The sequence below is a fragment of the Saimiri boliviensis genome, chromosome 4, assembly GCF_048565385.1.
Source record: "Saimiri boliviensis isolate mSaiBol1 chromosome 4, mSaiBol1.pri, whole genome shotgun sequence".
NCBI lineage: Eukaryota > Metazoa > Chordata > Mammalia > Primates > Cebidae > Saimiri > Saimiri boliviensis.
In genome coordinates this window covers 31490766-31511324 of record NC_133452.1, presented here as the reverse complement: position 1 = coordinate 31511324, position 20559 = coordinate 31490766, and the positions used below count along the sequence as shown (strand labels likewise).

The 20559-nt window shown below is 41.4% G+C and overlaps 1 protein-coding gene across 2 annotated transcripts in view; it reads left to right on the top strand.

The window, feature by feature from the left end:
- The window catches only part of ARFGEF3 (ARFGEF family member 3), a 174178-nt gene that overhangs the window by 143744 nt on the left and 9875 nt on the right, over positions 1-20559 (top strand). For both annotated transcript variants that reach the window (XM_003926873.4, XM_010337561.3), the window contains 7 exons: positions 1632-1776; positions 5085-5213; positions 7522-7698; positions 9496-9610; positions 11968-12070; positions 12305-12436; positions 16971-17092. In XM_003926873.4, the coding sequence (XP_003926922.4) occupies positions 1632-1776; positions 5085-5213; positions 7522-7698; positions 9496-9610; positions 11968-12070; positions 12305-12436; positions 16971-17092 (923 nt within the window). The remainder of the gene's footprint in view (positions 1-1631; positions 1777-5084; positions 5214-7521; positions 7699-9495; positions 9611-11967; positions 12071-12304; positions 12437-16970; positions 17093-20559) is intronic.

Sequence of the window (20559 nt, the reverse complement as noted above, 5' to 3'; positions counted from 1 at the left end):
GAGCAAGACTCTGTCTCAAAAAAATTTTTTTCATCTAGTAAAAAGGCAGAATAAAACAGTGCTTGTCAAAGTGAGCAATGAGTGTCACTGTGCCCATTTTTCTCTGCCTGATGATGTGCCCACTCCCTGAAGCCATTTCTTTGTACGCTTCAGTGACACACCTCTCTCAGTACTTGCTCACCTGTCTTCCCACACGGTGTCCCTGGGCCTCTTTGGGGATCTATGTACAGCCTCTTCCTGGGGACAGCACTGAGCCCATGGCTTAAGAAGGGACACACATCCCTGGCTTCTCCATCCAGCTGCCTCCCCAGGCCCCGTGTGACATGACCCCTGCCTGGCTCCCTCCCCACCCTCACGTCCTTCCCTCTCACAGTGCTACAGCCATGCTGGGCTTCTGCCCTCCCCCAAATATACCTGCTCATTACTGCCCAGGGCCATCGCTGCTTCCTCTGCTGGGACTCTCTCCACAGATTCTAGGTGCCACTCTTTATCTCCCAGATCTCATCTGAAACGTCACCTCCTCAGAGCGCAGGGCTAAAGGATCTGCCAACTCCTGCCAAGAGTCCCCTGTGTGGTCACGTTTTGTTTTTTCTTTTTTCCTGAGGCAGAATCTTGCTCTGTCGCCCAGGCTGGAGTGCAGTGGCACAATCTCAGCTCACTACAACCTCCACCTCCCAGGTTCAAGAGGTTCTCCTGCCTCAGCCTCCCAAGTAGTGCCACCACACCCAGCTAATTTTTGTATCTAGGAGAGACAGGGTTTCTCATGTTGTCCAAGCCGGTCTCGAACTCCAGACCTCAAGAGAATAGCCGGCCTCGGCCTCCCGAGTGCTAAGATGACAGGCGTGAGCCACCATGCCCGGCCTTCACTATTTCTAGTACCACCTGTTTAGTTTTTTCTGTAGCATTGATGTCTGAAATGTGATTATTTTAGAAAGGATTGTAGTTGGTGAGACCCACCAGGACAGGAATTTTGTCTGTTTGCTCACAGCCATGGTTCCTCCAACAATGTGGGCATGGCAGGATTCTCATTAATGAAGACAGAAGGATCTTCGGAAGTTTGTCCCAGTAGCAGAGACCCCACGGGGGCCTGGTCAGTAGTCACAAGAGGGGGATGAAGAGCCCGGGCCACTCTGCTGGCTCTGCTTCTGAGACCTTCCTCTTTCCCTCCTGGCTCCAGCCTCCATTTCTCCAAGTGCTCTTCTCCCTGTGTTTCCTGAGAGGTTGAGTAAAGGGAAGGAGAAGTCAAAGTCTGGTATCTCATTGGCCTGTGGACTGACCTCTCGGTGATACCCACAGAACACTTTTTCCTATAGGCAAAAATTCTTGACATGTTTCATGGTTCCATGGGTAGGTTTATAAAGTCTATAAAACTCATATGTAATTAAAATACTGGAAAATTATCCAGAGGATCCTTTTTCTGTCTACTTTTTTGTTGCCATTGAATGCCATTTCATCTGTTTCATGGGATAAATGCCTCTTGTAAGCTACCTTTATAAATCCAAATCACAATCAAACTTTCGACGTCTAGTTTCCCATCTCCCTTTAGTACTAGTGTATCATTTCATGACTGTGTAACACCCACAGTGAAGCTTTTTCCAGGATATAATTGCAATTTGTCTTTGTTTAAATAGTTATTGGCAAAAATCTACAAAATGCCCTTGAAGCCAATATTCCTTAGTGGGAGACTTGCCAGCTTGCCTCGAAGACTTCAAGAACAGTCAGCCAGCAGTGAGGATGGAATTGAATCAGTCCTGTCTGATTTTGATGATGACACCGGTAAGTTAATTGATTGGACTAAACCAGGTTATTTGCTGTGTTCATATTCCCAGAAGCATAAGTCATAAACAAAGTATCTTAAGCTTCTGGAAATTGTCTTAGTCCATTTTGCACTGCTATAAGAGAATACCGGAGAGTGAGTAATTTATCAATAACAGATTTATTTCTTACAGTTCCGGAGGCTGAGAAGCCAAAAGTTGAGGGCTGGCATCTGATGAGCACCTTCTTGCTGTATCATCCCACAGAGGAAGGGCAAGAGAGCACTCAAGGAGTTGAGAGTGGTGGGGAGAGAAGGGAGCCAAACTCATGCTTTGATCGGGAACCCATTCCCGAGATAACTAACTCACGTCCGTGATAACAACATTAATCCATTCATGAGGACAGAGCCCTCATGACCTAATCACCTCTTAAAAGTCTCATCTGTCAACACTGTTGCATTATAAAGTTTCCAACACATGAATTTTGGGGGACACATTCAAGCCATAGCATTCCACTCTGGCCCCCAAAATTCAGGTTCTTCTCACATGCAAAATACATTAATTCCATCCCAGGAGTCTCAAAGCCTTGTTTCAACACCAACTCAAGAGTCTCGTCTAAATCAGGTATTGTTTAAAGTAATGCATGATTCATTCCAAAGCAAATTTCTCTCCAGCTGTGGGCCTGTGAAGTTAACAAATTGCATGCTTCCAAAATACAAGGGTAGGAAGGCATAGGACAGACGTTCACATTCTAAAGGGGGAGAAATAGGCAAGACAGGAGTAACATGCCCCAAGTGAGTCCAAAAACCCAACAGAGCAGGCATCAAATCCTAAGACTCCAGATGCACTTGCCATGAATATGTGAACTTTGGGGGAAATGGTCAAACCATAGCATAGATCATAAGAATGATCATCTATTTTTGTAATTATTTTTTGTAATTCTGTCACAAGAAGTCTGCTTAAAGTTTCCATGGACTTTTCAAAAACATCACTTTACAATGGATACCTCTATACCCATCCTTTTAAAATGGATTCCTCTGTTTAAAACTAGCGCAGATTTGCAAATTTCATGTAAGTAGTTCCTAACTCTCAATTCTCTCGACTTTAGCAAATTGGAATGAAGTTCCATTGGTGCCCAGGTACTTAAATTGGTAATTGTCTTTTAATACCTTTTAGAAAACAAATCATTATACAATTGCTTCCTACAGGACTATTTGGTTAGAGATTGGGGAAATTAAGCCATTACTAAAGAGAGAATCTATTTGTGACTGGTGACGCTGAAGGCTCACGAAAGGAATGATTTTAAAGAATTTGTTTCAAATTAGGTCCCATGTGATCTCCTGTGAATCAGAGTTCAAGCTAGTAACTGGATCATTTTCAGATGGATTAACTCAAGCTCATGCCTTCTGTCTTCTGTCTCCTGTCTCAGAAGACCCTGTCTTGTTCTATATCTAGAATTGGATATCATACCCTCAAATAGGTCTAATTTCTGGGTATAAGTTATTTCCAACTCTTTTATAAAGGACTTCTGAGGGGAAGATTTTTGTTTTTGTTTTATTTGGATGTTACAAATTTATTTCATGGGGGTGCCTAAGAGATTTAAATTTTTTGATGGAGATTATAAACAACAAAATCTCACAAGTTCGGTTTAGTTGTGAGGAATAATTATAGGAAAGAATAAATATCTAATGTAGAGAACAATTAAAGTATTGAAGGTGGCTAGATATTGCCTAATAGAGGTTTCAATTTAATGATTAGATAAGAACAAGTTTTACTTAGCATTTTAAACCTCCAACCCAGATGATTATAAGCAGAAGTTAATGTTGTTTATCTGTAATAACACTATTTAAAACAGCTGTAAACAGTTGTGTATGTAATGGCCACATTCTCTTTCCCATTTGTGCAAATCTTTGACTTTTTTTTCTAGGAACTCCATCTTCTAAGGGATACAGTTCAGTCCAGCACCTATCTAAGATTTCTACATAATCAATATATCGAGGACTTTAAAGTTACTATTACGTAGATGTAGTAAATAAGAACAAAAAAGGAAATCAGTAACAGCTTTAAATTAGTTTTAAAAAATTAAACAATCCTCGACATTGATACATTCTCAGATACTATTTCTCTTGTTTTCAAAGGCAAATAATTACATTTTTCCCTTATGGAAATTTCAAACATATACAAGACTTGTATATTTTGAACATACATAATATATACATATACAGATACTTATATGTTGAATATACAGAACTAAACAGAATAATATACTTACCCAGCTTCAACTATTACCAATTTATGGCTAATCTTGGATCATGTCTATCTTTGCTCTCTCTTCCTCTTTCTCGATATTTTAAGGCAAATCCCCAACATAGCATTTTATCTGTAGATGTTTCTGTGTGTGTTCTTTAAAGATAACAAACATAAGCATGACACCACTATCACACCTCAAAATCAACCATAATTTATAGTACATTAGAGGTACAAAGGACAGGAGTGAGGAAGAAAGGAGAGTAACTGTTTAATGGCTCCGAAGTTTTGGTTTGAGATGATGAAAATGTTTTGGAAACAGTAGTGATAGTTGCACAACACTGTTGTCATGAATACCACTGAACTGTCCTTGTGGAAATGGCTAAAATGGCTTTTTCTGTTCTACATATTTACCACCATAAAATCATTTTTTAAAAAAGATAGATGAAGGTGATGGAACTGGATGGCTATCTTATTGATTTGTGATCATCAGCTCCCTAGAAACCTGACAGCCATTTCAACTTAGAATTTCCTTACTCAGGCCGGGCGCGGTGGCTCAAGCCTGTAATCCCAGCACTTTGGGAGGCCGAGGTGGGTGGATCACGAGGTCGAGAGATCGAGGCCATCCTGGTCAACATGGTGAAACCCCGTCTCTACTAAAAATACAAAAAACTAGCTGGGCGTGGTGGCGCGTGCCTGTAATCCCAGCTACTTGGGAGGCTGAGGCAGGAGAATTGCTTGAGCCCAGGAGGCAGAGGTTGCGGTGAGCCGAGATCGCGCCACTGAACTCCAGCCTGGGTAACAAGAGCGAAACTCCGTCTCAAAAAAAAAAAAATTTCCTTACTCTATCACGTTTTTATTAAAGGGGAAGAAGGAGGAAATGTGAGTGGTATTTTTCCCCTTGACTTTGTCAGAACACATAAATCATCATCTGCTCACGTCTGTGGGCACTGAAGACTAAGACGCTGGGTGATGGCTCACATCTGTATAGCACTTGGCAGTTTACATACAATGTTTAATAAGATCTTGGGATTGTTATTATGTCTAACTGAATTTCCTACTGGTCTGCTTTTTGGTTTCCAGGTCTGATAGAAGTCTGGATAATCCTGCTGGAGCAGCTGACAGCGGCTGTGTCCAATTGTCCACGGCAGCACCAACCACCAACTTTGGATTTACTCTTTGAGCTATTGAGAGATGTGACCAAAACACCAGGTAAGTATTTCTCTGTCTGTCATTTGGGGGAATGCTTATACATATAACTCTTTTCAGGAGGCTATTTCTGCAGGTGTCTACCTGTTTTCACTGTTTCCTAGACTTAGTACAAAGCTTCACACGTGTAAGAGATGCCCAATAAATGTTTGTTGAATGGTAGTGATGTTTAAGATATGGCCTGTTTAGTGTTTGCATTCCTTCCTAGAAGTCTGGTTACAAATGTTGTGTGGTGGCCAGTTACTTGGATGTGCGGGATGTCCACGTTAATCAGACCAAGGCTGTGGCATCCGTGTCTCCATGAACCATTTGGCTTTGCCGTGTTCCATGGTCACAGCCTTCCTTTGCGGCAGGATCTCACAGTCATATGCTCTTGGTCCCTAGGCTGTTGGTTAGGCTCACTGGGTCTTCCACTTGCAGTTATATGCAGTATTAAGATACCAACACCCCATTTGTGCAAGGGTCATAGGGGATTAAACTTGGAAAAAGACAGTGAGTGCTCACCTCGTACAATGCACCTGAGAGTCTAAGAAAAGAATGACATTTAGGAATTTATTTATTGTGAATTAATCAATTTTAGTATATACATGTATTCATCCCAGTTTCTCAAGATCAAAGAAAATTTTTTTATTGAAATGTATTTTACTAATAGAATCAGATCCTAAATGAAGCCACTTTCATGCTAAGAGGAGGTCTGTACTCATCATAATGAAGACTTGATAATTGACACTTTTTCATAAATCTATAGCAAAGTTTATATTATTAAACAAACCACCATAGATACTCCCACATGTTAAAAGGTTAAAAGCCTTCCATCAAAGAATAAGTAGCTATTTTATAGAATTAATTGCATACTGCTATTTCTAAATCTGTTGTACTGATCAGTACCATATTCTGCTTTCACACTGATTGCCACTAAATTTGTGTGAAGAGCATTTAATCCCCTTCTGTTCCTAGAAGCATGTCATCTAAGGAAATTATCAATAATAAAGACAAGATTGTATATATAAGATGTTTGCTGAAATACCTTGAATACCAAAGTTATGAACACCCTAAAGTGGAAGCAGTTAATTGTGATAAAAGCATATAAATATTCTGCAGGCATTAAAATATCTGCGAATAATATTTAATGATGTGAATATTTACAAAGCCTTATGTTAAAATTCACATACTACAGAGTACAATATCAACTATATGAAATTTTATGCAATTATAAATACAAGCAGACATGCATTCAAAAAGTCCTAAAAGGAAATACATCGAAATGTGACTGTCTCTAGGTGAGTTTTTTCTTTTGTATTCTCATGTAATTTCCATGCTTATTATAAAATGGATGCTTTGCTTTTGTAATCATAACTTCAAAGATTCCTCAACATTTCCACAATGTTGAACAAATAAGCACAATGATTTTCATCATAGCATAGTCTATAAAACAAAAAAAAAATTAGAAACACCATAAATGTTCATCAGTAAGGAAATGGATAAGTAAACTGTTGTAAAGTTTGTAATGGATAAGTAAACGAGGAATATCCAAATTTGCTGACAAAGAATAATCTCTAACATTTTGGGGGTTTCTCTGAAACGGAGGTCTTTCCCAGGCTGGAGTGCAGGTGGTGTGATCATAGCTCACTGCAGTCTCAAATTCCTGGGCTCAAGTGATCCTTCCCCCTCAGCCTCCTGAGTTGCTGAGGCTACCAGCACTCCACAATGCCCAGCCAATTTTTTTTTTTTTTTTAAGAGAAGGGATTTCACAGTGTTGCCCAAGCTAGTCTCAAACTACTGGGCTTAATTAAGCAATCTTCACACCTCAGCCTGCAGAGTAGCTGAGATTACAGGCGTGCACTGCCATGGCCAGTTCTGACAACTATTATTAAGTGAAAAACATGAGTATGCAGAGCAAAGTTCACATTATCTCATTTATATAAAATAAAAACAAAACTCTACATTTCCCCATGTAGTTAGATTTCATAAATATATAGAGTTAGATTTCAAAGGGTATTTTCTTATACATGTTTGTTTGTGTGTTTACTTCTGGGTCCTAGGAGTTGACAAGGTGATATTTTAGCTTTACCAGCAATATTTGAATGTTTTAGGAATATATTCATATATTGCCCACATAACTAAAATCCTGCGAAAACAAAAAGGGAAAATGCCACTGAAGACTGTACATTCCCCCATCAGCAGTAAATTCTTTTCTCTGCACTTTCTCAGCAAATGCAGGGATCCTTCAAAAGAGAACAACAATGTCAGGTGAAGGCAAAGAGCTTCCCTTTCATTACAGATTGTTGCTATGCTGACTTTTCTTTTTTAGGACCAGGGTTCGGTATCTATGCAGTGGTTCACCTCCTCCTTCCTGTGATGTCTCTGTGGCTCCGCCGTAGCCATAAAGACCATTCCTACTGGGATGTGGCCTCTGCCAACTTCAAGCACGCTATTGGACTGTCCTGTGAGCTGGTGGTGGAGCACATTCAAAGCTTTCTACATTCAGGTATTTAAAGTGCCACAGCAGTTCATTCTGGGTATTTCTTTGGTAGACAGCATCATTGTCTTAAAAAGTCATAGTAAATACCTAATGCAAATACAAATGCAGGGTTTTTGTCCTGGGAATTATTAAAATAGAACAAACTGGCCAGTGCCAGTCTTGTAAAAGAAGATTTTCAAAGAGAAAATTCATACCCATGTGTCGTCTACAAAATTTTCAAGCAGAATGCTCAAAATATATGTGTGGCAGAAAATAAAATACCTGGCTCATGCCTGTAATCCCAGCACTTTGGGAGGCTGAGGTGGGTAGATCATGAGGTCAGGAGTTTGAGAACAGCCTCACCAACATGGTGAAACTCCGTCTGTTCTAAAAATACAAAAATTAGCCAAGTGTGGTGGCACCTGCCTATAATCCCAGCTACTCGGAAGGCCGAGGCAGGAGAATCGCTTGAACGGGGAGGCAGAAGTTGCAGTGAGCCAAGATTGCACCATTGCACTCCAGCCCGGGCAATAGCATAGGACTCCATCAAAAAAGAAACAGAGAGAATGGCCGGGCTCGGTGGCTCAAGCCTGTAATCCCAGCACTTTGGGAGGCCGAGGTGGGTGGATCACGAGGTCAAGAGATCGAGACCCTCCTGGTCAACATGGTGAAACCCCGTCTCTACTAAAAATACAAAAAAATTAGCTGGGCATGGCGGCGCGTGCCTGTAATCCCAGCTACTCAGGAGGCTGAGGCAGGAGAATTGCCTGAACCCAGGAGGCGGAGGTTGCGGTGAGCCGAGATTGCGCCATTGCACTCCAGCCTGGGTAACAAGAGCGAAACTCCGTCTTTAAAAAAAAAAAAAAAGAAACAGAGAGAAAAAAAAAATACATAGTAAGAGATCTGGGATACCTGGGCATTAGGAGAGGGGAGGCAAATTTAGATATATAATAAAGAAATATCCCTGTAGCCTGGGGGGATAGGTGGATATCTCCTGTCATCCTGCTTCATCTGGGGAGGCTAAATGGAGGAGGTAGGTTTTTAAAAAGGCTTCTATTATGGGCAAGAAGTAGCTTAACAAGCTAGCGATGAAGAGAAATGTTTTAATATTGAGGGCACTTTGTAGAGGCTGTGAAAGTGTGAGATGGACAGTAAGCTGAAGCCAGCAGATGGAGAGGGACCTAGAGGCAGGGGTATGTCTGCTGTGGTCCCAGTGGAGCCGCATGTGTGACGATCTAGGTGTCCAGGAGCAGAAGAAGCATTGATGCTAGCCACGGAGCTTATAAATCGAAGGCATGGAATATCACGGTGAGACAAGAGGTTCCCTTGCTGGAAAGGACAGAGAAGTTAAGGAGGATGTTGACCCCAGGGGAGTCTAAGTTTAGCAAAGACAATTTACCCTGCAAAAAAAAAAAAAAAAAGAACATCAATTGCAAAAGAAAACAAGTGAGTTTTTCCACATATAGGTGGTAACTGGTAACCATATCCCTAAGGGTAGCCACGTGTTCCTGGCCAGGTATTGCTTTGCACAGTGTGAGACTCTGATATAGTAGGAACACATAAAAGTGAACTACATATTTTATTTTTATTTCTCTAGAAGTGGATGGAACATGCTGAAATTGGGTAAAAATCTAAGAAAATTATTGTTTTACTGGTTTTTTAGGGGGTGGAGGATAGGACCATTTTTCTCATTGTTCTATTTCTTTTTCCCAGATGTCTGCATATCTTTTTATCACTCAGACTTTCTGTTGCTGTAGATGGCCATTTCAATCTATCTCTTTACACTAGAGCTGCGTGAAACTGTGATTTTACTGTTTCCCGTAGATATCAGGTACGAGAGCATGATCAATACCATGCTGAAGGAGCTCTTCGAGCTGCTGGTCGCCTGTGTGGCCAAGCCCACCGAAACTATCTCCAGAGTGGGCTGCTCCTGTATTAGGTGAGCAAAAGCTTTCCTGGCTCTCCACAAAGCTGGAGTTTTTATTTTAAAATCTAAGGAAATTTCATTGTCTTTGTGGTAGCCATCTATTTTTGCATTGCTTTCTGTAAGCAGACTTTTGTAATTAAAAATGACTATATGCTAATAATTGTTCATTTCAGTGTTTAGTGAGCAAATGTATATTGTGTAAGGCATTTTACAAAGTACTCTGGTTCAGTTTCTCAAAATAAAACCTACAGAAGGCAAACAGGCCTATGAAAAGGTGCTCAGCATCAGTGACCATAAGAGAAATGTTAACTGAAGCTACAATCAGATATCATCTCATCCCAGCTGAAATAGCTTATCCAGAAGACAGGTAATAACAAATTCTGGAGAAAAGGGAACCCTCATACACTGTTGGTGGGAATGCAAATTAGTACAGCCACTATGGAGAACAGTTTGGAGGTTCCTCAAAAAACTAATATTAGAGCTACCATATGATCCAGCAATCACATTGCTGGGTATATACTCAAAAGAAAAGAAATAAATATATCAAAGAGATAGCTGCCCTTGCATGTTCACAATAGTCAAAATTTGGAAGCAAGCTAAGTGTATTAGTTCATTTTGATGCTGCTGATAAAGACACACCTAAGACTGGGAAGAAAAAGAGGCTGAATGGACTTACAGCTCCACGTGGTGGGAAAGCCTCACAATCATAGCAGAAGGCAAGGAGGAGCAAGTCACATCTTACGTGGATGGTGGCAGGCAAAGAGGAAGCTTGCTCAGAGCCACAGGGTACCCAGACATTTGGTCAAACGTTATTCTAGGTGTGTCTCTGGGGGTGTTTCTGGATTCGAAGAACATTTAAACTGGGGAAGATAGCAAAGCAGATGGCATTCCCTAATGGGGGTGGGCCTCGTCCAATCAGTTGAAGATCAAAATAGAACAAAAATGCCAAGTAAGACGGTCCTTTGCCTGCCTGACCATTTGAGCTGGAAAATCAGTCTTCTCCTGCCTCTGGACTGGACTTACATCTCCCGGTTCTCAGGCTTTCAGACTTGGTCTGGAACTATACCACTGGCTCAGGGAAAACTCATTAAAACCATCAGATCTCGTGAGACTTGTTCACTATAATAGTGTGGGAAAGACCCAGTTCCATGATTTAGTTATCTCCCACTGGGTCTCTCCCACAACATATGGGAATTCAAGATGAGATTTGGGTGAGGACACATCCAAACCCTATCAGTGTCCATCAACAGATGAATGCATAAAGGAAATGTGGTACACATACACAACTGAGTACTATTCAGCCATAAAAAAGAATGGGATTCTGTCATTTACAACAAAAAGGGAATGAGAGGTTGTGCTAAGTGAAATAAGCCAGGCACAGAAAGACCAATATCATATATGTTCTTACTTATTTGTGGGAGCTAAAAATCAAAACAATTGAACAATCGAAGTATGTTACCAGAGGCTGCAAAGGGTAGTGGGGGATGGGGATGGTTAATGGGTACAAAGAAAGTAGTCAGAAAGAATGAATAAGACTGAGTATTTCATGGCACAGCAGGGTGACTATAGTCAACAATACTGTACATTTTACAATAACAAAGAGTGTAATTGGACTCCTGGTAACAAAAAGGACAAATACTTGAGGGGATGGGTAGCCCATTTTCCGTGATGTGATTAGGATACATTGCATGCTTGCATTAAAACATGCACCCCATACAAATATACATATACCATGTACCCATGATAATTAAAGTTAACAAAACAAATTTAAGTACTCCAGTTCCCAGAAAGTAATCTAAACTAAAGGCCCTACCCTCAAGAAGCTTAGAGCCTATTCAAAATGATACAGCAAGAGAGAGGGTCACATGAAAAATGGTGACAGTGCGGAGTAACTGCGAAGTGCCCGTAGGGCAGCCAGCAAGGGTCTTGTTGTGGCAGTGACACTGGTCACATCCTCTAAGGTAGACAAGCATGGGGAAGGTGGGGACTTTCCAAGCAGAAAAACAGAATGAACAAATAGCATTGAGATAAGAGTTATAAGTGACAATATAAGAGTTTGAGATTTCATTTTGCTTGTTAGTTGGAAAGGAGTGATGGAAAATGGGACTAGAATCCAAAATTCAGTACAGAATATATACAGTCTTGCATACAAATCTAAGTTTAATGGTTGGCCTATTTGTAGAGGGGATCGTTGATATTTCTGTATTAAAATGGTTTAGGAAGTATTTTGACAGTGGAATACTAGACGGTTGAGAGATAGGGAGACTTTCCAGGGAGCTGCAGAATAAATCTACGCATGAGTCTATACGGCCTAAATTTTGTGGCGACAAAATGGGATTCAGGACTCCTTTGCGTGTTTCTTTTGGCAGATATGTCCTTGTGACAGCAGGCCCTGTGTTCACTGAGGAGATGTGGAGGCTTGCCTGCTGTGCCCTGCAAGATGCGTTCTCCGCCACACTCAAGCCAGTGAAGGTACATCACTGGAAGGAAGCCCTCCCTGGAGCACTTCTAACTGTCTCTAGCTCCCTGATGCCTTATCATGTTGGTGGGTTCTGCCTCTAAGCAGGCAGTCTCACTTTAGATCTTGCAGAGAGTGAGAAAGAAGTTGCTAGGCCTGTACTTTTGTCTCAGATACAGTGATGATCTCAGATCCAAGGCTGGGCCTCAGTGAGATGCACTCACTGGGCATCTGCTGTTTCTCCCCAGGACCTGCTGGGCTGCTTCCACAGTGGCACGGAGAGCTTCAGCGGGGAAGGCTGCCAGGTGCGGGTGGCAGCCCCATCCTCCTCCCCAAGTGCCGAGGCCGAGTACTGGCGCATTCGAGCCATGGCCCAGCAGGTAAGGGTGGGGGCTTTTGATCTCAAGGGCTCTAGAAACTTGAAACACATGTTAGGAGACCTCCCTTGAAGGTCTTGCATCACCAAATTGCCTTTCATTCCCTGAGGGACATACATCTTGTGACTCCCAACTCTTGCCAGTACCATTCTTTGCCGGGAATGACTGGACCCAATCAACAGCATTACCTCCTCTCCATCATCTCTTGTTTGTTGCATCCACTAGTGCCCAGATCCAATAGAATGATTTCAGCAGCGTGGTCACTGTCCCTTATACCTAACTTGCTTGAGCTACCTATAAGTAGTCGCTTAAATATTATTGTTACTGCTAAACTGTGAGTGCCTAACAATGCCACTCATTTGGGTGTTTTTTTATATATATATATCTTTAATTCACAACACAGAACTTAACATTTAAACATTGCTTCCTAAATTTGAGTTGAATGTAGCATTACAGTTCAAGTGTACTCACTCATGCAGGAATCATCATATACCAATGGCTTTTTCTTCTTGAGACACATGTAAGAAGTCACAAAATTTGATCGTTAGCTCCTGAGGAGCAGAGAACATATTCTGTATATTTACCTTGGTATTTTTAGAGCAAGGCCTAGAGAAGATGCTTAGTATGTTTTTGTTGAATCAGTGGGTAACCGAATCACAGAAATATCAGAAGAATACAGTAGTGTCATGAGCTACAGAGATGCCCTCAGCTCCTAAGTGATATGGCAGTCTGCCTCTAGGAAACCCTATATGTGACTCTAAGCAGCAGTCCAGCTAAATGCCATCCCTGAATTCACATATATTCATAACCATGCTGTTCATAGTAGTGAAAAATGGAAATGGACAAAATTCCCAATAACCATTGACTGGCTACATATTCCATCATGTAATAGCAACAGACATGCCTAAACTGGGTCTTCATATGCAGACACTATTTTGCATATATATATTAATGTGTATACATGATGTGGGTTTAAAATATTAAACAAGTTTTACAAATGTAATTGAACTGTCACGTTCGAGTTAAATTTGAAGAAAACAGTTGGAAGTTATACTCAAAAGGCAAGGCCCCTTTCTCTACCAGATGTGTTTAAATTCTTAAAATCTTCTCTTAACACACTGATCATCTAGGATTCCCTGATTACCCATGTAAAGAGCTCAGTTAGTTGAGAAGTTTCTTGGCCAGGTTTGGCTTCCGCAGGGCTTTTCCCAGCTATCTTGAGGTAGTGGGACAAGAATCTTCTACCTTTGGTTTCTCACACCTGTGATGAGCACATGCCTAACATCTGGGACTTGATGATTCTGCTGGCTCTGAAGGAAGGGAGCACATCCCATGAAGTCTCCATGGCCAGTCTGCAGAAGTTGGAACAGAAGAAAAGGCTGCAACAAGGAGCTACTCCTAGCAGCATGGCAATTGTGGCTGCTGCAGCAATGGTGTAGCTACAAGTGAGAACAGAGAAACCAACAAGGTGGCCCTCCACAAGGATAGCTTCTCCACATAAGCAGTTTTTACATCTGGCTAAAGAATGTGCACGTGTACATACAGTGGTCTGTGCAACCTTATCTAGTCATACAACAAGAATATGAAAAAGCCAATGGAATCTTCTTCTGAAATAGATCATTAACGGTGAAGAGCAACAGAGAACTATTTAGTGAAACTTTCACTTCTTTTTCTGCCTTTTTTTTTTTTTTTTTTTTTTTTTGAGATTTGGCTCTGTTGCCAGGCTGGAGTGCAGTGTTGCGATCTCAGCTCACAGCAACCTCTACCTCCAGGTTCAAGTGATTCTTTTGCCTCAGCCTCCCAAGTAGCTGAGATTACAGGTGTGCACCACCACATCCAGCTAATTTTTGCATTTTTAGTAGAGACAGGGTTTCGCCATGTTGGTCAGGCTAGTCTTGAACTCCTGACCTCAAGTGATCCATTCACCTCGGCCTCCCAAAATGTTGGGATTAAAGGCATAAGCCACCAGATCTGGCCAATCTTTCACTTCTTAATACTTCTCTATTTCTTCCTCAATCCCAAATTCTCCTTCTGTATTCGCTCTTAACCCATTATTTGAAAATCTGAGAATTCTTACAAGATTTTGAAAGAAAGTATTTTTAAAACATTCTAATCTTGCTGGGCCTGGTGGCTCACACCTGTAATGCCAGCACTTTTGGCAGCCAAGGCAGGAGGATTGCTTGAGCTCAGGAGTTCAAGACCAGCCTCAGCAACACCGTTAAGAGTCCATCTCTTATGAAATCTACAAGGAACTTACATAAATTTACAAGAAAAAAACAATTCCATTAAAAAGTGGGCAAAGGGGCCGGGCACAGTGGCTCAAGCCTGTAATCCCAGCACTTTGGGAGGCCAAGGCGGGTGGATCACGAGGTCAAGAGATCGAGACCATCCTGGTCAACATGGTAAAACCCCGTCTCTACTAAAAATACAAAAAAAAAAAAAAAAAGTGGGCAAAGGACTTGAACAGACACTTCTCAAAAGAAGACAAACATACAGCCAACAAACATGAAAGAAAGTTCAACATCACTGATCATTAGAGAAATGCAAATCAAAACCACAATGAGATTCCATCTCAGGCCACTCAGAATGACTATTAGTAAAGTCAAAAAACAACAGATACCGGTGAGGTTGTAGAGAAAAAGTAACACTTTTACACTGTTGGTGGGAGTGTAAATTAGTTCAGCCATGATGGAAGCCAATGTGGTGATTCCTCAAAGACCTAAAGGCAGAAATAACATTTGACCCAGCGAATCCCATTACTGGGTATATACCCAAAAGAATATAAATCATTCCATTTATAAAGATACATGCACTGTATGTTAATCCCAGCACTATTTACAATAACAAATACATGGAATCAACCTAAATGTCCATCAGTGATAGACTGGATAAAGAAAACGTGGTGCATGGAATACTATGCAGCCATAAAAAGGAATGAGATCATGTCCTTTGCAGGAACATGGATGGAGTTGGAGGCCATTATCCTCAGCAAACTAACGCAGGGACGGAAAACCAAACATCACACATTCTCACTTATAAGTGGGAGCTGATGGATGAGAACTCATGGACACATAGCAAGGAACAACACACACTGGGCAGCTGTGGGGAATGGGAGAGGTAGAAGATCAGGAAGAATAGCTAGTGGATGCTGAGCTTAATACCTCGGTGATGGGATGATCTGTGCAATAAGCCACCATGGCATACATTTACCTATATAAGAAACTGCATATCCTGCACATGGACCTTAAACTTGAAAAAGAAAAAATGTGGTTTTGTTTGTTTTTTGAGACAGAGTCTCACTGTGTCCCCTAGGCCGGAGTGCAGTGATGTGATCTCAGCTCACTGCAACATCTGCCTCCCAGGTTCAAGCGATTCTCCTGCCTCAGCCTCCCAAGTAGCTGGGATTGCAGGCACGTGCCATCACGCCCAACTAATTTTTGTATTTTTAGTAGAGATGGGGTTTCACTGTGTTGTCCAGGCTGGCCTTGAACTCCTGACCTCGTGATCCGCCTGCCTTGGCCCTCCAAAGTGCTGAGTTTACAAGTGTGAGCCACCACACCTGGTTGAAAAAAAAAATGTTTAAAAAATGGCTGGGCATGGTGGTGTACACCTGTGGCCCCAGCTACTCAAGGGGCTAAGGTGGGAGGCTCACTTGAGCCAGGGAGGTCGAAGCTGCAGTAAGCCATGCTCACACCACAGTACTCCAGCCTGGACAACAGAGTAAGACCCTGTCTCAAATATATATATATATACACACATACATATATATATACACACACACATATATATATATATATATACATTTATTTATTTATTTATTTATTTATTTATTTTTCTGATCTTTCCAGAGGAAAGTAGTGAAAGTATTTTAAGTCATGTAAAATAAAATTTGGGCGGGGGAGTGTTGGTCAGAGATCCAGTAAGTTCTCACTATTTTCTTAGTCACATCTGCCATGCCTCGTAGAGCACTGTGGCCCTTTCAGTAACCATCAGGAATCCTGACAAGTCCTAACTCATTTTTTCATCCCTGTGTTGAATATGATACCAAACAGGCTCAAAAATCAGAGAGAATCTTTTACAAAGCCTCTCTTTATTTACTCTTAGTTAATATTAAGCATCAATACTTGCTATTTGGGGTATAATGAATTGTCACATGGTAGAAATAGTAGGGTCGCTAGTATTAGTGTCAACGGCTAACCCTGATTATTGGCTCCTCTGTTCTAATGCTTTGCATATGTAGTATACACATATCAATTAACTCCCTCAACAAGCATATCAAATAGGAAACGGTTATCATCCTCATCTTATGATGAGGCTCAACTTGCCCAGGGTCATCCAGCTGATCCCTGACAGGTCAAGCAGAGAATGAGTAATCCCAGAACTGCAGGAGGGTTACTTAAGCTCAGAAGTTTGAGACCAGCCTGGGTAACATAGTGAGACCCATCTCTACAAAAATGTAAAAATAAAAATTTAGCCCAGTGTGATGGTGCATGCCTGTAGTCCCAGTTCTGAACTGTACCTTTGCACACCCACACAGGTGTTTATGCTGGACACTCAGTGCTCACCAAAGACGCCAAACAACTTTGACCACGCTCAGTCCTGCCAGCTCATTATTGAGCTGCCTCCTGATGAAAAACCAAATGGACACACCAAGAAAAGGTTCGTACCTAAGTTCTTAACTCATGGAGCGTTTATAAGTAAGAATGTTCATTCACTTCCAAGATTGTAAGCCAGGCTCTGGCCAGGAATACTGAAAACATTTGTGGAGTCATTTAGCAAAGGTTTTCATAGAAACTGTTCGCCTTGTAACCAAATTCCCCACATTTCATATGTATTAGGTTACCCGGGCTGCCACAGAAAGTACCACAGACTGGGTGACTTAAATAACAGAACTGTCTTTCCCACAGTTCTGGCATCAAGAAGTCAGATACGAAGGTTTCTTCCTAGGCCCGTGTCCTTGACATGTAGATAACCATTTTCTTCCTGTGTCTTAGCATGAACTTCCTCTGTACAGGTCTATGTCCGAATTTCCTCTTCTTACAAAGACACCAGTCATATTGAATTAAAACTAACCCTCCTAACCTCATTTTGACTTAATTACCTCTTTAAAAACCCCTTTCTTCAAATATAGTCACATTCTGAGGTACCAGGCGTTAGGGCTTCGGCATAGGAATTTGAGGAAACACAACCCAACTCATAATGTCACACACTTAAAATCTTTAAAAAAAAAAAAAAAAAAAATAGGCCAGGGGCAATGGTTCACAACTGTAATCCCAGAACTGCAGGAGGGTTACTTAAGCTCAGAAGTTTGAGACCAGCCTGGGTAACATAGTGAAACCCATCTCTACAAAAATGTAAAAATAAAAATTTAGCCCGGTGTGATGGTGCATGCCTGTAGTCCCAGCTACTCAGGAGGCTGAGGTGGGAGGATCACTTGAACCCAGGAGGTCAAGGCTGTAGTGGGCCATGATGTGTCACTGTACTCCAGCCTGGGCAACAGAACAAAACCCTGTCTCATTAAAAAATAAAAAAGTAAATTGAGGCATGGTTCTGATTGTTTCAGTGAGAAGTATATAAACTTCCCCAGGAACAAAAAATGGCTACTGGGAGACAAAAAGGTCTATGCTCTGCCCCAAGAAACTTGCCCTTTGTAAATACTATCATCCTCCCTTAATACTGTTCCTAGACTTGAGGATGAAGGCAATGACCAACATTTCCCACTTTTAAACTTCTGACACACTAACAGTAATGATTGAGTGCTGTGTTTGAAACACAGTGGATAGGTATTCCTACTCCCATTTCCCCACTGAGGGTGCATACAGAGAATCTTGGGTCCCTTGCCCAAGGACACACAACTGCAAAGTGGTGCAGCCAGAATCTGGGCTGGGTGCAGTGGCCCATGCCTGTAATCCCAGCACGTTGGGAGTCAAGACAGGTAGATCACCTGAAGTCAGGAGTTTGAGACCAGCCTAGACAACATGGTGAAACCCCATCTCTACTAAAAATACAAAAATTAGCCGGGCATGGTGATGTGTGCCTGTAGTCCCAGCTACTCAGGAGGCTTGAACCCAGGAGGCAGAGGTTGCAGTGAGCCAAGATTATGCCATTGCACTCCAGCCTGGGCAACAGAGCGACACTCCACCTCAAAAATAAAACAAAACTGGGTCTGGTTGAGCATAAGGCCTCTGTCCTTTCCCATTTCAAGGAGAGAGTTTGTGCAATGGACAGAATGTGTCCTCCCACATTGATGTGTTTTATACTCCTGACCCCCAGCGTGATGATGGTAGGTAGGACCTTCAGGAGGAAATCAGGTTATGAGTGTGGAGCCCTCAGGAATGGGATTCGTGCCCTTAAAAGAAGAGACAGCTCCCTTGCCCTCTTTCTGCCATGTGAGGATCCATGAAGATGGCCATCTGTAGTCTGGAAGAGAGCCTTCACCAGAAGCCACCCATGCTGGCACTCTGATCTCAGACATCCAGCCTCCAAAACTACAGGAAACCAAATTCCGTTGTTTGTAAGCCACCCAGTCTATGGTATTTTGTTACAGCAGCCCAAACAAAGATAGTTGGTATCATTTCACAAGCTTTGGGTGATTGGGCCAAGCATTCTGGCTCATGCCTGTAATCCTAGCTACTCAGGAAGCTGAGGCAGGAGAATCACTTGAACCCTGAAAGCAGAGGTTCCAGTGAGCTGACATCACACCACTGCACTCCAGCCTGGGTGGCAGAATGAGACTTGATCTCAAAAAAAAAAAAAAAAAAAAAAAAAAAAAAGGTAGCTGAGTTTTCGGGGCAGTTTGATTACTATAACAATCACTTGAGTGAAATTTATAGTTAATAATTTTTGGTCAATTATTGGTACATATCAAAAAATGTGGAATGTGCAAAAGTTATGAAGTATGAACAAAAAAATTCCAAATTCAGGAATAGAACTTTACCAAAATCCCATGAGCTCCTCCCCAGTTCTAGCCCCTTTATCCCTCAACCACCAGTCACTAATTTTTAAGTGGTTATTTTTAATTTTATATACCAAAATTGTGCAATCCTTTGACAGCTTTAAGCATTGCTTTACTTCAGAATTTCAGTTTCTTCCTTTTTTTCTATTTCTGATTCACATTTAGCCAATTATTCTTGCTGAAATATTTTTGATGTGAAGGTAGGAAAAAGGAATAATAGGCTGCATTCAAATCATAAATAAAATATAGGAGAATAGCCTAATACCCTTTTGTTATTGGTTTTAAAAGGTTATAGTTTTAAAATATACCAACATGGCTCATAAATTTACTTAGCACTCTTAATGGGCAATTACCCACTCGTAGTTAAGCAAAACAAAATAAGCACATTAAATTCTTTCACCAATGCCACTGGCCACTGAGCCAAAGGACATTCCTTAACATTCCTTAAGAGCCCTCAGCCAAACTCTGTATGCTTTGCATTCTTACATTTGACTGTTATTTGCAGGGGCAATTCTTAGTTTAGCATAGGATGTAGTGGAAGATGAGTGAGACCTATGGAAAATTATATGCCGGCCAAATGCATCTTTTAGATGTAATCCTAAAACCAGATTACAGCATTTAAACAGAGAAAGCTATGCTGGTTTGTTTGGGTTTGTTTTAATAGTTTTGACATTGATGCCCCAAGCTTTAGTCAATCCACATCTTAATTAGCGCTTTAAGATATACATAAGCATGTTTTAAGTCAACCAGTTGTTATGCAATTAACTCTCAATTATCCAATCTGGAGACTGGCTTTCCTTTGCCCTTAAGCAGCAGGAGGAAGGCAGACATCAAAGATGTGCTGAGAAAAAGCTTGAAACCTTGGTTGGGTGTGCTGCATTACAAAGTTATTTGTCGATTTGGTTTGAGATCTTTCTTGTCTCCCGTCAGCATAAATGATTAGGAATTGGATATCTATAAAATTGTTTCCCTTTTCCCTTATCTCTCTGAAATTTTGATCTCTTCAGTATTATTTCCCTCCCACTCCGTTTTCTCGTCTCTGCACCCTTTAACCCAAACCTAAGGTAAAGGGGATTTGCTGCCCTTTTTTATATGCATAGTTAGCGGCTGTATCTCTTAAAGCATCCAAAAAAAATGATCTCGGTGGATGAAAGTACTCCACAATTCAGAG